Source organism: Rosa rugosa, chromosome 5 (genome assembly GCF_958449725.1).
Source record: "Rosa rugosa chromosome 5, drRosRugo1.1, whole genome shotgun sequence".
Lineage (NCBI taxonomy): Eukaryota > Viridiplantae > Streptophyta > Magnoliopsida > Rosales > Rosaceae > Rosa > Rosa rugosa.
The window spans coordinates 4493445-4507333 of record NC_084824.1 but is presented as its reverse complement, the minus strand read 5'-3'; the positions used below and the strand labels follow the sequence as shown (position 1 = coordinate 4507333).

The following is a 13889-nucleotide window of genomic DNA, read 5'->3' as shown; positions in this document are numbered from 1 at the left end:
AATCACAATAAGTATGAGTTTATATGATAACAAATATGTGTACAACTACCTAAAATTATGGATAGTTAAGTTCCTATTACAAAAGTCTAGAACATGTATTGCTCGGACTATAAGTTCTCTACAAGGGATTTAAGGTCAATTTGCGCATTTTGTTTTATTCTATACATTTTCAATTTGGTATCGTGAAGGCTAGAGATCATGAGGGAACCTTTATAGTAGTTTGTCTTTTTGTGATTCAGCATGTCTATGATACTAGGTAAATGAAAGTCCTAGGGAGTATGTCGATTGGCTTTTAAATAGGGTGTAGTCAAAATGTCTAAACCTTATCAGGGAAGTCTCTATTGCATTTCTTCTTATGGCCAAATTGAGGCTATTGTATGAGAATATTTTTGAGCTACTCTAGTAGTTAACTGGATTTTATTTTCATCATATTTATTCTGAAGTAAATTACTTTATTGATGACTTTAAATCAATTCGATACAATTTAAGTTTGACTTATGTTCGATTTGTTTTTACCTCATTCGACTCTTTGAGCTTATTGAGAGAGAGGGAGAGAGACCAACTTAAGCCTAAAGCTTCAATTGATTTGCATAATCCAAAAGTTCATTTCATCAGGGAAAAAAAAAGTGAGAGAGAATGTATTAGAAATGCCCGTGAAGGAAACTATAGGGAATCATTTCATTTTGTCTGTTTGATATTTGATTCCTTACAGAGCCAAGGGCTGTTTGGTCAATTTGAAGTAACAACAAAGGGAAGAATGCTCTCATTCGCATAATACAACAAGAACATAGTGCATGGCTTTCTGTAAAGAAAATATTCCCCTATTATTCTACCAACATAAAAGTATGCAAAAAGTTAGATTGTTGTCGGTTCATCATACGTTCGATGTAGGTATCATGGTCCCAAGTCCAAAACATTGATAAGATATTTCGTATGTCTATTTTATAAGTACCGATGCAACACCTTCTTCAAATATTATCTTACAAATTTATTTAAATTTTATCGATATCTTATCAATATCCTATAGTTAATAGAAATTCAAATTGGCCCACATTTAAACGGCCCACTTACATGTTCTACAGATGTAGTTGATTGGAGCCGAGACAACCAACAAGGGGTTTGTTAGGATTGGTAGCTTGAATGAAAACTCCACTTGGAGCTCTATTAATAGATACTCGGGTTAATATCTGTGCGGTCACTACCTAGAAATACGATGGGGCTTATGAATCTACTACTACGCCCACGAATAAAAGAGAGCAATATCGGTCGAAAAGTATTTACCGGCGGATACTTACAAGTTTTTCAAGGTGAAAAACCTTAAAACCAGAAGAGTCTGTCCACTCCCATAATTTACCTGCGGTGGTCAGCTACTAAAGCTAAATTTTGTTTGTCCAAAAAAAAAAAAAAAAATAAAATAAAATTTGAGGGACCCGAATATTATACAAGTCAAAATGTGGTAATGGGTTAGCCATTTTCGAAACCCATGAAGCGCGAAATAGGCAGACTAGTCGCTGATGGCTTATACAGAGAAGCCCTATGCTTATATACTCAACACCACTCCGCTTCTTTCCCCCCTCACAAATTCACATTCCCTCCACTTCTCAAAGCCTGTGCCAAGCTCCGATCAGCCCCTCAAGCCCAAATGGTCCACACCCATCTCCTCAAAACCGGGTTCTTCTCCGACGTCTACTCAGCCACCGCTCTCACCGACGCTTACATGAAGCTCAATCTCATGGACGATGCGCTCAAGGTGTTCGACGAAATGCCTGACCGAAACTTGGCTTCGGTAAACGCTGTGATTTCCGGGCTGTTGCATAATGGACATCGCAGAGAGGCTTTAAAGGTGTTCAAGAGCGTTGGTTTTGGAGGGTTCGGGTTGAATTCGGTTACTATAGCCAGTGTGCTTTCGGCGTGTGACAATGCGAAGGAGGGGATGGGAATGCATTGCGCGGCGGTGAAGCTCGGGGTTGAGAGTGATGTTTATGTTGCTACATCAGCTGTGAGTATGTATTCGAGCTGTGGGGAGTTGGTTTCTGCTGCAAAGTTGTTTGAAGATATGCCTGTCAAGAATGTGGTGAGCCATAATGCTTTTATAACAGGGCTTATGCAGAATGGGGTTCCAAGGGTGGTGTTGGATGTGTTTACGAAAATGAGAGCATGTAGAGGTGAAAATCCGAATTCAGTGACATTGGTTTCGGTTCTCTCTGCTTGTGCTAGTGTTTTGTATCTCGGATTTGGCAGGCAGGTTCATGGTTTGATCGTGAAAATTGCGAGTGGGATTGATGCTATGACTAGAACAGCGCTTGTGGACATGTATTCCAAGTGTGGGTGTTGGCAGCTCGGGTACCAAATATTCGAAGATCTAGATGAAACAAGGACCTTGTTTATATGGAATGCCATGATTGCAGGAATGATGTTGAATGCGCAGTGGGAGATTGCTGTTGAGCTTTTCGAACAGCTAGAATCTGAAGGGTTTAAGCCTGATTCAGTGACTTGGAATTCAATGATCAGCGGGTTTTCACAACTAGGGATGGGAAACGAAGCTTTCAAGTATTTTAAGAGAATGCAATCGACTGGTGTAGCTCCGAGTTTGAAATCTGTCACTAGTCTTTTGCAAGCCTGTGCAGATTCATCTGTTCTGCAATGTGGACAAGAGGTTCATGGGCATGCAATTAGGACTGATATTAGCAGTGATCTGTTCTTTTCAACTGCTCTCATTGACATGTACATGAAATGTGGGCAGTCTTCTTGGGCAAGAAGAGTTTTTGATTCCTTTCATGTAAAACCTGACGATCCAGCATTTTGGAATGCAACAATATCTGGGTATGGAAGAGAAGGAGAGAATGAATCTGCATTTCGAATATTTGACCAGATGCTCGAAGAAAAAGTACAACCAAATGCAGCAACTTTTATAAGTCTTCTATCTATGTGTAGTCACAGTGGTTTAATTGACAAGGGATGGCAAATTTTTAGGATGATGGATAGAGATTTTGGAATAAAACCAGATCCGAAACATTATGGTTGTATGATTGACCTTTTAGGTAGATCAGGCAGGTTGGATGAAGCCCGGGAATTAACACACGAGTTATCAGAGCCTTCTGGATCAGTTTTTGCTTCTTTGCTAGGTGCTTGCGAGTCCCATTTAAATCTAGAACTGGGGAAAGAAATGGCCATAAAACTTTCAGAATTAGAGCCAGAGAACCCTACACCTTTCCTGATACTGTCCAAGATATATGCTGGGCTTGGGAGGTGGAAGGATGCAGAAATCATTAGGGGAATGATGGATGATCAAAAGTCAAGAAAGCTCCCTGGCTTTAGCTTATTACAATTGCATGAAAAATAGATATACTGATAGATAACTGCAACTTGATTGTCAACTGTTTTCTTCCTGTCTCTGCATATCTATGTAAGGTTTCCACAAACGTAAGTTTCACTCATTCAGCATCTCCTTCAACGCAGACCCCATGCAGTCATCAAAGTGGTTGGGGGGTTCATAAATGAAGCAAGAAATCACATCTCTGAGTGTAATGACACCAACAACTTCACCTTCCTGCCCTGCCACGTAGATTCTATGAACGGACTTGGAAGCAAGAGTTTCAATCACATTGCCAAGAGTGGACTCGAGATTGCATGTAATTGCTGGGACGGCTTTTCCAATATTCTGGCTTGTCGAGATGGTGCTCATGAAGTCCCTGACAGTGAGCTTCCTGAAAGAAAAAGGCAAAACAAATTAAGCTGATCATTGTCTGACTTGGAAGATGTCTACAAGAAGAAACGAGAAGGTGATTGCCTTTATTATGTGATAAAGCAAAGTGTCTTTAAAGAAATCAGTGCATTGCATGTTAGTTCCAGTAGTTGAGCTCAAATGTCAAATGAAACAGCAGAGCATACAACAGTTAATGTTTGATACCTGGATTTGAGAGAATTAAAGCATTCCACAGTCAAGAGTGATGACCAAGATTACAATGTAAATTTGGAAAGAGGTTGGGCAGAAATGCTTCCAAGTTTGCGTTCAAATACCTGAAATTGGAGAAGAGCTCGGGTTTGAGCAGCAAGTGTCTGATATCTCTTATGCTGACATTACCGACTATCTGCTTCTTTGTCCCTTCTACAACTGGAAGACCGCCAATTTGATTATCTCTCATCTTCTTGAAAGCTTCCAGTATCAAGTCATTGCTCAGGACACTAATAACCTGGCCAAGAAAGCAAAGGAACATTGAAATTGAGACGTTAAATTCACTATCAACCAATGCCTTGGTAATCTGGAAGGCTTACCTCATCAGAGGACATAAAAGGAAGTCCCAGATCAGATATACGCTTTGCGGCAATGCAGTCAAACCAATCCCTTCCTTTGCATCGCTCAAGACCATGAACAATTGCTGATTGAGTAATGTAGTTCTTGATAGTGGCTTGGCCAGGTTCTATCACAGGTACATTCCTCAGCCTATATTTTGAGAGTAGTAGCAAGACGCTCAACATAGAACTATCGGTTGCTACTGGAAGGAAAGGTGCCCAGCGGAAGGATTTAAGTATTGACCTTACCTGAAACATACAAGTAATATCATTCAGACAGCTAAATGCAGTACAAGAGCAACGCTTTCATGTATCTAGTTCTGGGTTCTACAATATAGATGCTATAATATGCTTGAAAATTTTCGGAAGAAGTGGAACCGAGTGATTCAACAATGACAGATGACAAACAATACTCTAGATACAAGCTTACTGTGGTTGACTTGAAGGGTTCATCTTGCAGTATAGTTTTGTAAAAGTCTTGGCCCAATTCATCAGCAGCTGTGGGAGCATCTTTGCCCATCCCTTTGTCCGCAGCCACTCCGCCAGCCACCGCAGCTCCAACTGCAGCAGCGGTTAACCCTGCAACTGCAGCAGGACCGGTCACACCCAATGCAACTGCTCCAATTGCGCCAACGGCTCCTGCACCAACTCCAGCAGCTGTTGCTGAAGTAGCTGAGAGAGCAACTGCAGCTAGTTCTGCACTCTCCAACACCCAAAGAATAATGGCAGAGTAATCTATGATTCCTAGGTATCTATCTCTCCATTCCGAGCTGGTTTCTGCATCTGGGTTTCTTACAGGAGCCGACAAAATGTTGCATTCAGACAGAATCTTGACTGCATCGCCGATAGATGTATCTGCTGGAATCTCAACTACTGCAAATAATGACGTTAGAGGTAACTGTTTTTAGCTAACCATTAGTTCTAGTCCATAGCATGTAATTAGCTTGTGATGAAAATGTTGACTGAACAAATTCTATTACCTTTGCCTCCAGGAACTCCTGGAAAAGAGGAAACTGGGATTTTTGCAAATGCAGTTGTTAAAACCTCTTGTAGCGAATGTGGTAATTTCTTCCTTGCCTGTACTGTCTTGAAGTAGGAATCATAGCTTGAAATATTAGAACTTCCCTTAGCTTCTTGTGGTTGTGCCATATGTGCATTAAGCTCTGAAATTAGAATATGTAAGTAGCATACTCATTGTTTTCCTAAGAAATCATAGAATCAATGTAGTAAATTTAAATACAAGAATATGGAGATCACGAATCGATTTGTTTGGTATGGCTTATGGCTCATCTTTCTGGGATGAAATCCAGATCCCATTATTGGTTCTCAAAAACAGATAGACTAAAAAATAAAATTTCAGCCTTCAAATCAGATGGTATTCATGTTCGAAATTTCGATCTTCATTGTTTGTTCTGCCTAACGTTCATTAACATTAAAAATCCCAATAATAAACTTAAAAGCATGTGATTATAATAACGAAGAACAAGAACTGCTACCAGAATAAACTCAAAATAGAAGAAGATCAAGAAAAACACCTTCAAGTGTGTGCTTGCAGTTGATTCAGAGATTGGTTTTGGGTTCTGTTCTTTGGAAATTCTGACCATTCTCTTCCGAGAAACAGTTATCTGCCTCTGGATGTATCAAGTCTAGCTTTGCCATGTGTAAGCATTGGATACGTGTTAGACTTGTAACTCACCACTTGTGGATGAGTCACTTCTTTTTCTTTTTCTTCTTTAGAAAGAGTCACTTGGCTTCTTTCTCAAAAAAAAAAAAAATAATAAATAAAAAGAGTCACTTGGCTTTTCCATGCCTGCAGTGCAGCCGTGCAGGTACGTTTTTCCATCTCTTTTGGGTACAAATTTGAAATTACATGATTCTATATATTAACTTTGATCTTTTATGACTTATATACTTGTATAACCTGTATAATCATACAGAATTTACGCATGTGGATTACTTAGTACTATTACTCTAATAGTGATTACCTATTTGATTAAAGTACTAATCAGTATGAATATCAATGAATAAGCCGGATTAACAGATTAACCAGAGTATGACTACAGTTTGATAATCAAATTTGAATTGCACAGATTATCGTCGTTTCTTATTTATTATTGTTCTTTGGCCAACTAAATATCGAGAGATTTAATTTCAGAAATTCGAATGTATGAGTAAATATTTTTAACTATTACTTATAAATACGACAAAAGTAAGTAGATGATCGAAACATCCTCACCCCAAGACAAATCCAACCCAAGAAAACCCATTTGCCTCCCTATTCATGCTCAATACATCCCAACAGAATATAGAATGCCCTCTGAAAACGAGTAGGACTAGGCTGCTAGCCCATGTTTTGAACACTGGAAAAAGAAGTTGTTTGAAATGAAGGTTACAAATCATGATGCAATTCAATGGCTTTAGTTTACCAAGCCAAATCGTTTTAAGTCCCGAACCAAAATTTTGTTATCATCTCTATGGCTCTATGCATATGTAAGTTTTTAACAAACTGAAATCTTATTCCTGCTTCAGTATCTCCTTCACTGCAAACCCCAAGTAGGCATCAAAGTGATTGGGGGGTTCATATATGAAGCAAGAAATGACGTCTCTGAGTGTAATCACACCAAGAACTTCTCCTTCTTCCGCACTTACCACGTAGATCCTATGAACGGACTTGGAAGCAAGAATCTCAATCACATTACCAAGAGTCGACTCGATATTGCATGTAATTGGTGGGATGGGCTTTCCAGGTTCTTTGCTTGTTGAGATGGTGGTTAGGAATTCCATAGCAGTGAGCTTCCTGAAAGAATGAGGTAAACAATTGAGCTGACCATCAACATTCAGGACCCACTTGATAGATATTTTTTTTTTTTTTTTGAAAAGCTTGATAGATATTTATAGGTGAACGTAATTTCAGACAGCATTAGACCCAAATGGTCCAAACATGGCCTATCAATACCTGAAATTGGAGAGGAGATCGTGTTTGAGAAACACGCATCTGATATCGCTTACGCTGACATTACCAACTAGCTTCTTCGTTTGTCCCTCTACAACTGGAAGACCACCTATTTTTTTTTCTTTCATTTTCTTATAAGCTTCCAGTATCAGATCATCACTCTGGATACTAATAACCTGGCCAGATAAACAAATTAGGATTCAGAAACAGTGATACTAAAACTCCAAAGTCACTAGCGATAAGCCAGAACAATGATAACCTCATCAGAGGACATAAAGGGAAGTCCCAGATCCGAGATAGGTTTTTCTGCAATGCAGTCAAACCACTCCATTCCTTTGCATCCTTCAAGACCGCGTATAACTGCTGATTGAGTAATGTAGTTCTGAAGTCCTGGTTGGCCATTTTCTATTACAGGCACATTCCTCATCCTATATTTTGAGAGTAGTAGCAAGATGGTCAACATAGAACTATCTTCTGCTACCGGAAGGAAAGGTGTTTCCCCGAAGGATTTAACTATTGACTTTACCTGATACATTCAAGTAAATATCATACATATCACATTCGCTATCAAAAAGTGGAATGAAGTGATTTGGAAAGGCAAACAATACTGCAGAAAAAATCTTCTTGGAGGACATAACTTACTGTTGTTGACTTGCAGGGTTCATCTTGCAGTATGACCTTGTCAAGATCTTTGGTCAATTTATCACCCGTTGTGGGAGAATCTTTGTCCTCCTCATTCTCTGCAGCTATATCTGTTACAATTTGAATGCGAGAATGATCAATTTCTAGCATTCAAATATGTGTCTTCCAAAATTCCATTATTTTCTACAAAATCCCTTCTTGTTCTCTGTATCCTGGATGACTATCATGCATTTATTATTCTTGTTCGTGGCACTATTCTTCGTTTTAAATTTGTGACTAATGTGCAGTAACATTTCACCTATTTTTCCAACAGCACTCCCGGCCACAGCGGAACAAACTGCAGCAGCAGTTAGGCCTGCAACTGCAGCAGGACCTGTGACCCCCAATGCTACAGCTCCAATGGCGCCGACAGCTCCTGCACCACCAATTCCACCAGCCGTGGTTGCTGCATAACTAGCTGAAGAGGCACCTTCAGCAGCATGTTCTGCACTCTCCAACACCCAAACAAGAACGGCAGAGTAATCTATGATTCCAAGGTACCTTCCTCTCCAATCCGAATAGGTTTGATCCGGCACAGTAATCACCGGAGCTGACAAAATCTTGTGCTCTGAGAGAGTCTTGACTGCATCAGGAATAGACATATCTGCTACAATCTCAATTACTGCAAAATATAATAATGTTATTAGAGCATTACAGGATGCACTGTCAAATTTTAGTTAATCATTTAGCTCATGCAATTCATATCTAGTCTTAATTAAACTAGTCATTGGTGAAATTGTAACTAGGATGAACAATAACAATATTGCTAGTACCTTTTCCTCCCTGAAGGGATTGGAAAGATGAAACTGGAACTTTTGAAAATGCATACGTTAATTTCTCTTGAAGCTCATGCGGTAATTTCTTCCTGGACTGAATCCTTTCGAAGTAGGCATCATAGCAGCTTGACCTCTTAGGACTCTTGGGAATTCCCCTTCCTTCTTGTGCTGCTTCTGTCATGTTCACACAGACTAAAGGCACAAATTAGAATAGTCAATATCTTCATATGTAGTCAGTGGTCATATACTCACCATGGTAGAATATCCAGCTACACAACCATGACAGATTTGATCTTGTGCATTTTATATGGCTCATCATTTGGCCATCTTAGACTATGTCCATTAACATGATAAATCTAAATAAATTTCTAATACCATATCCAAGAGACTAGGGGATCATTCCAAAAGTTCAATTCGATTCTATGATTTTGTATATGAAAGTAATGTGCGTGTAGATTGATCAAGAAAGCATACATTGTGTGATAGAAAAAGAGATCAAGAAAAGTGCCTGAGGATTGGAATATACCTCAAATTTTGTGCTTCCAATGGATTCAAAAATTGGATTTAGGGTTCTTTTTTATAACTCAGATCAATAATTCTCCATTTCTCCTTCCAGAAACAGTTAACCTGGCTTCTGCATGCAAGAACCCAACTTTGCCATGTGTAGGAACTGGACGTCAAACTCATCAGTTTTCTTCGGAATGGATTTTTGTATGGAGTGTATTTGGGCCTGCTGGCTTATTGGGCCTGGCCCAATTGACTGGTCATGCTCGAATTCTTTGCTATATGCATATACAGTTATACACGCAGAGTTTCCCATGAGTTTGTTTCATTGCTTGCCGCAAATGGTTCGAAATATTAGAAGTTCACAAATCATGATGTTCATAAATCTACAATTATATAAATTTTGCAAACTGTATCAGTTTATAGGACATGTATAGCAATTTAATTTACATGATATACCTAACTTGTTTTGACATCATCAGAGATACTAAGACTAATTGAGAAAGAGGTATTAATTACACTAGCCGCTATAATGCTAAAGAGACTACATTTTTAAGCCACATGTAATTATCAACACTATGAAGCAGGTGTTTTATTATCTACCGGCTGGTCAATGTAACAAGGAGGCCGCACTTGTCACATAATGCGATTCATTAATGTGATCGAAAAATATAGTCCCTAGCTCTAGCATTACTCTGCTTGAAATGCCTCCTATTCCCAGCTGAGACACAGAAATGTTAGACGTGCATGGAATGTTGCAATGAAGGTGGAAAACAACACAAAGCTCCCATGATATTGAGAACTAATTCAATGGCGACGATGATTTGTTCAAGTAGCCTGGTGATGCGCACCCGATTCCTTTCTGGGTTGATGGGTAGATTGGATTAATCGGCGTCAAGGACTCACCCCACTTCAATTTCAGCCCAGAACTTTCAGTACTACTACTGCCATTAACGATGTGACTAGTTTCTCTGACCGCCCCTCTAGTACCCCCATTAGCACCAACAAATGACGTGAGTGCCGCTGCTAAAGCTGATTGAAACGTAGGGTTTGATGTGATTGCTTTTGTTGCAGTGGCTAATGTCTCTGTAAACAGATGATGCTGAGGTGCAGCAGGAGCTGCTTTCTGAGAATTTTGTATGTAAGATTGGTAGAAATTAGGTTCTTGAAATGGCTGCTTTCCGTTGTTAAGAGAAGACCCCCCAACAGCTTGGTTCATCCTATTCCGATGAGATAGTACCGTCCCATAGTTGAAATAGCCTGCAGCAGCGGGATTGTTAATCCAATTTGGTGCTTGTAGTAATGTGTTGTGGTCGAAAGAAGAGGAAGACGATGACGAAAAGTTGAGGCTTGTACTCGAGGAATATCTCGGTAACCCTGAAGGAAATCTTAGTCCGAAATGGGAGGGAGATGGAGCAGTGAGATCAAGGGTGATGGTTGGGTGGGAATTGTTGGTTGAGATTGAACTGTTGGGGAAATAGAACTGTGACTGTGGTAGTAGTCTCGATGAATTCTGGGAGAGACTATTGGTGAAGTTTGGTCCATGGCCATGGAGGTTACTAGTGGAGGTGGAGATGGGGGCGGTGGTTGAGTTGACAAGGCCTTGTTGCGAGGTGGATGAGTGAGACTGAAGCATGGATGCCGCGGCGGAGGTGGTGGAGGCCATGGCCGTGGCTGACATGGGAAGTGGATGGTTGTGGTTACCCTCATAGGTTGTGATCAATATCGACATGTCTTCCGCACATCTTTGCACCTGAAATTATTGAGCAAGTTTATTAGACTTTTGAGTAATGTGCACTGAGAATATCAATCTGCAGTATGAAATGTAAGGACTTTTAGAGGTACTATCAGCTTACTTGTTTTCTCACAGGGCACGACGGTGAAACTGTGCAACGGTAGTATGCTCGAGGGCATGGATTTCCTTTTGCTATTTTCTGTCCATATTTTCTCCATTGACATCCATCATTCAACTGCATTTATGTAAAATTACTGCTTAGTGATCCTATTAATCAATAACAATTATTAGTAGTGGGGTAAATTTTCATGGTGGATGTGCGTGTGCATGTCATGGAGAATTCATGTTCAGAAATGAATTAGGGTTAAAAGCTCATGTTAGGGTTATTAAAGTCAAAAGTTTATAGTACTAACTGTTGGAGCATCGCATCTAGCTCGGACAGAAACCCTAGCTTTCTTCAAATGGGTCTGCTGTTGTGAAACATCATCATCTCTTGTCTTCAACATTTTACTAGGCGGCCATATCTTAGTTACTTCGTCTTCCTTTGGATCTGCGGCTGAACTATTAATTTCGGAGCTTGAATTAACCTTCGTAGTTTCATGATCAGCAGCAGCTGGCTCAAATGATCTGCATCCCAATTCCAATGCAAGTCCAGCTTCATTCATTACCCCGTAATCGTCATCTCTGCTGGTCTTTTTCATCATCTCATGATGATCCTTTCTGAGATGATGATCATGAGTACTAGTACTACTCGAGGTTCTCCCAAGGCTAAGGGACACAAGTTCATCAGCTTCAGCCGAAACAGTTCCTTGATGATCAGCTGTACTACTGGTATCCATAGATTTCTTATTTGTTTCTTGTTTTTGAATAACATCAAGAAAATGCATCTGAAGTTCCTGGTAATCCTTCACGATTTGCGCTAATAACACCTTTAGCCTTTTATTTTCTTCTCTAACCTCCCCCATTTCAGCTTTAGCTAATTCCAGTTCATCATCTGCTTCCTGCATGGGCATTAATACAAAATGGTATTGAAGATGGATCGAAAAGCTGGATTATCTGATTCTTTCAATGTTAATGTGAGGATTCATTTGATTATAAGTTCATGATATTTATGCATGTACACATGTGGATGTAATTTATCTAACTAAGTGAGATATCAACGTAGATAAAATAATTAGAGCATAAATTCAATTAACTACTGAATGAAATTAATTTAACCTACATGACTCGATATCACATGGGATCTATGACTTCAATATGTATTGACTTTTCTGGCCTGTCTGGAAGATTCATGCATGATGATCTTAATTAATTTGAGTTCTGATAAGTCACATATAATATCACGCAATTAAGATTAATTCATCAGCTTATATAGATAATTACATGTATAACTTGCTTAAATTTTCCTTGTTTCTCTCTAATTAATTATATTTGTATGTGACTTGCTTTTACCTGTTTGTGCTTGCTCTGAGCTCTATCCTTTTGTGTAGGTGAAGGCTGCAGCTTCAAATTGTATTTTCCTTCAGCTACTTCTTCAACATCTCCTCCCTGAAATATGATATAGATGCATGAGTACTTAATCTGTTATATGATTGAACACACACACACACACAAATCAATCAGGAAAACAAATTAACGTACAAGATCACTAAAAAATTGGGATCAGTCATTGATGCACAGCAGTTGCATATAGACTAATTATATATAGGTTAAAGATGTAGCAATTTAACATCCTGAATCCAGATAAAGGATAATCAAGTGAAATTCAAAACAATGATTCTTTCATCGATCATAATCCAAGTTCAATGTTAAGTAAAAACCTAACTCATAAAATCATAACATACATAAGACAATTGAACTCAAAAATGTTTAGAAACTGTCAAACTATCAACAAGAAAATAATTAACTATTAGATAAAATGAAAACTATAGCTAGCATGAATGCATGATATCCCATATACACATAAATAATTGAATTCTGGGTATGTAAATGAGAGCAAAGCCAGGAGAGAACTATCACCTTGTTTATATCTTTGGAAGTGCCTTCTGAATCATCACCATCAGATTTCATTCTGTTCTCTTCCATAACTGAATTTCCCAGCAAAGACTTTTCAATCTCCATTGATTTTGAACGCCTCTTTGCTAATTGCATAGAAATTTGGCTGCTTGTATATATGGAGAGAGAGAGAGAGAGCCTATAGATTTTGACTTTGTATAATATTGAATTTATATACACAGATCCAGTGCTTATCTTCTGCATATGTATACAAACCAATGAAGAGATAACTTATATATTGAGAAGTGTCAAACTGCCCAACAGTTTTCTTTTAAAGAAAGGTCGCGTATTAGACTAATGCCCTAGCTCTGATAACCAATTTTATATTCAATAATGAAGTTTTAAATTTCAACTTAATTTGCTAGTTTCAACGCTGTTGAGAGAGGAAGAGGATCATTTTTAAGACTTCATCTACCAATCAGGGTTGAAGATTTGCCCCCATTTGGGTCAAAACCTCATCCACCGTCATCAACCTTGACTCCATAGGTCCTTAGATTTTTCGGTGATTTTTTTTATCTTTTTGTTCTGTAACACCATTTTTATTTCGTTAATTCTTGAAATATTTCAAATGCCAGAAAACTCTGTTGTACAAAAAAATGTCAAAATTCAAAAACAAGAAAAAAGAAATAGATCCTTACGTGTATGTTTGAATTTTCTGTATTTTGTGATAAGTATATATGTTAGCCATAATGAAAAAAAAATTAAAAAATATAAATCGGTTCGATACAGTTCAAAGTTCACTCATGTTCAATTATGAACTTGTAAAAGAAATTATATATGAGCCAAGTTTGAATGAAAAACTTCTTAATGTGTAATTTAAATATAAAAAATATTGTATCTCATCTATCTTATTTTAGATGGCATAATCTTATTACGTTTTGAAAAGAAGGTG

The 13889-nt window shown here is 38.5% G+C and overlaps 4 protein-coding genes across 4 annotated transcripts; 1 reads left to right on the top strand and 3 right to left on the bottom strand.

The window, feature by feature from the left end:
• The first annotated feature begins 1274 nt into the window (after nt 1-1274).
• Nucleotides 1275-3343, top strand: LOC133709002 (pentatricopeptide repeat-containing protein At2g02750). The gene has a single exon (XM_062134600.1). The coding sequence runs from the start codon at nt 1484-1486 to the stop codon at nt 3341-3343; it is 1860 nt and encodes a 619-aa protein (XP_061990584.1). The 5' UTR covers nt 1275-1483.
• Nucleotides 3251-5988, bottom strand: LOC133709004 (SNF1-related protein kinase regulatory subunit gamma-1-like). Its single transcript, XM_062134603.1, has 6 exons — nt 5829-5988; nt 5274-5456; nt 4724-5166; nt 4276-4542; nt 4021-4193; nt 3251-3707 (listed from the first exon to the last, which is right to left on the bottom strand). The coding sequence occupies exons 2-6, from the start codon at nt 5440-5442 to the stop codon at nt 3431-3433; spliced, it is 1329 nt and encodes a 442-aa protein (XP_061990587.1). The 5' UTR covers nt 5443-5456; nt 5829-5988; the 3' UTR covers nt 3251-3430.
• Nucleotides 5989-6503: 515 nt separating this feature from the next.
• On the bottom strand, nt 6504-9432 carry LOC133709003 (SNF1-related protein kinase regulatory subunit gamma-1-like). The gene is made up of 7 exons (XM_062134602.1): nt 9230-9432; nt 8701-8895; nt 8187-8549; nt 7889-7998; nt 7506-7772; nt 7250-7422; nt 6504-7090 (listed from the first exon to the last, which is right to left on the bottom strand). The coding sequence occupies exons 2-7, from the start codon at nt 8882-8884 to the stop codon at nt 6808-6810; spliced, it is 1380 nt and encodes a 459-aa protein (XP_061990586.1). The 5' UTR covers nt 8885-8895; nt 9230-9432; the 3' UTR covers nt 6504-6807.
• Nucleotides 9433-9576: 144 nt separating this feature from the next.
• LOC133709001 (WRKY transcription factor 72B-like) lies at nt 9577-13189 on the bottom strand. The gene is made up of 5 exons (XM_062134599.1): nt 12962-13189; nt 12395-12490; nt 11356-11943; nt 11064-11177; nt 9577-10960 (listed from the first exon to the last, which is right to left on the bottom strand). The coding sequence occupies exons 1-5, from the start codon at nt 13091-13093 to the stop codon at nt 10010-10012; spliced, it is 1881 nt and encodes a 626-aa protein (XP_061990583.1). The 5' UTR covers nt 13094-13189; the 3' UTR covers nt 9577-10009.
• Between the last annotated feature and the right edge of the window lie 700 nt (nt 13190-13889).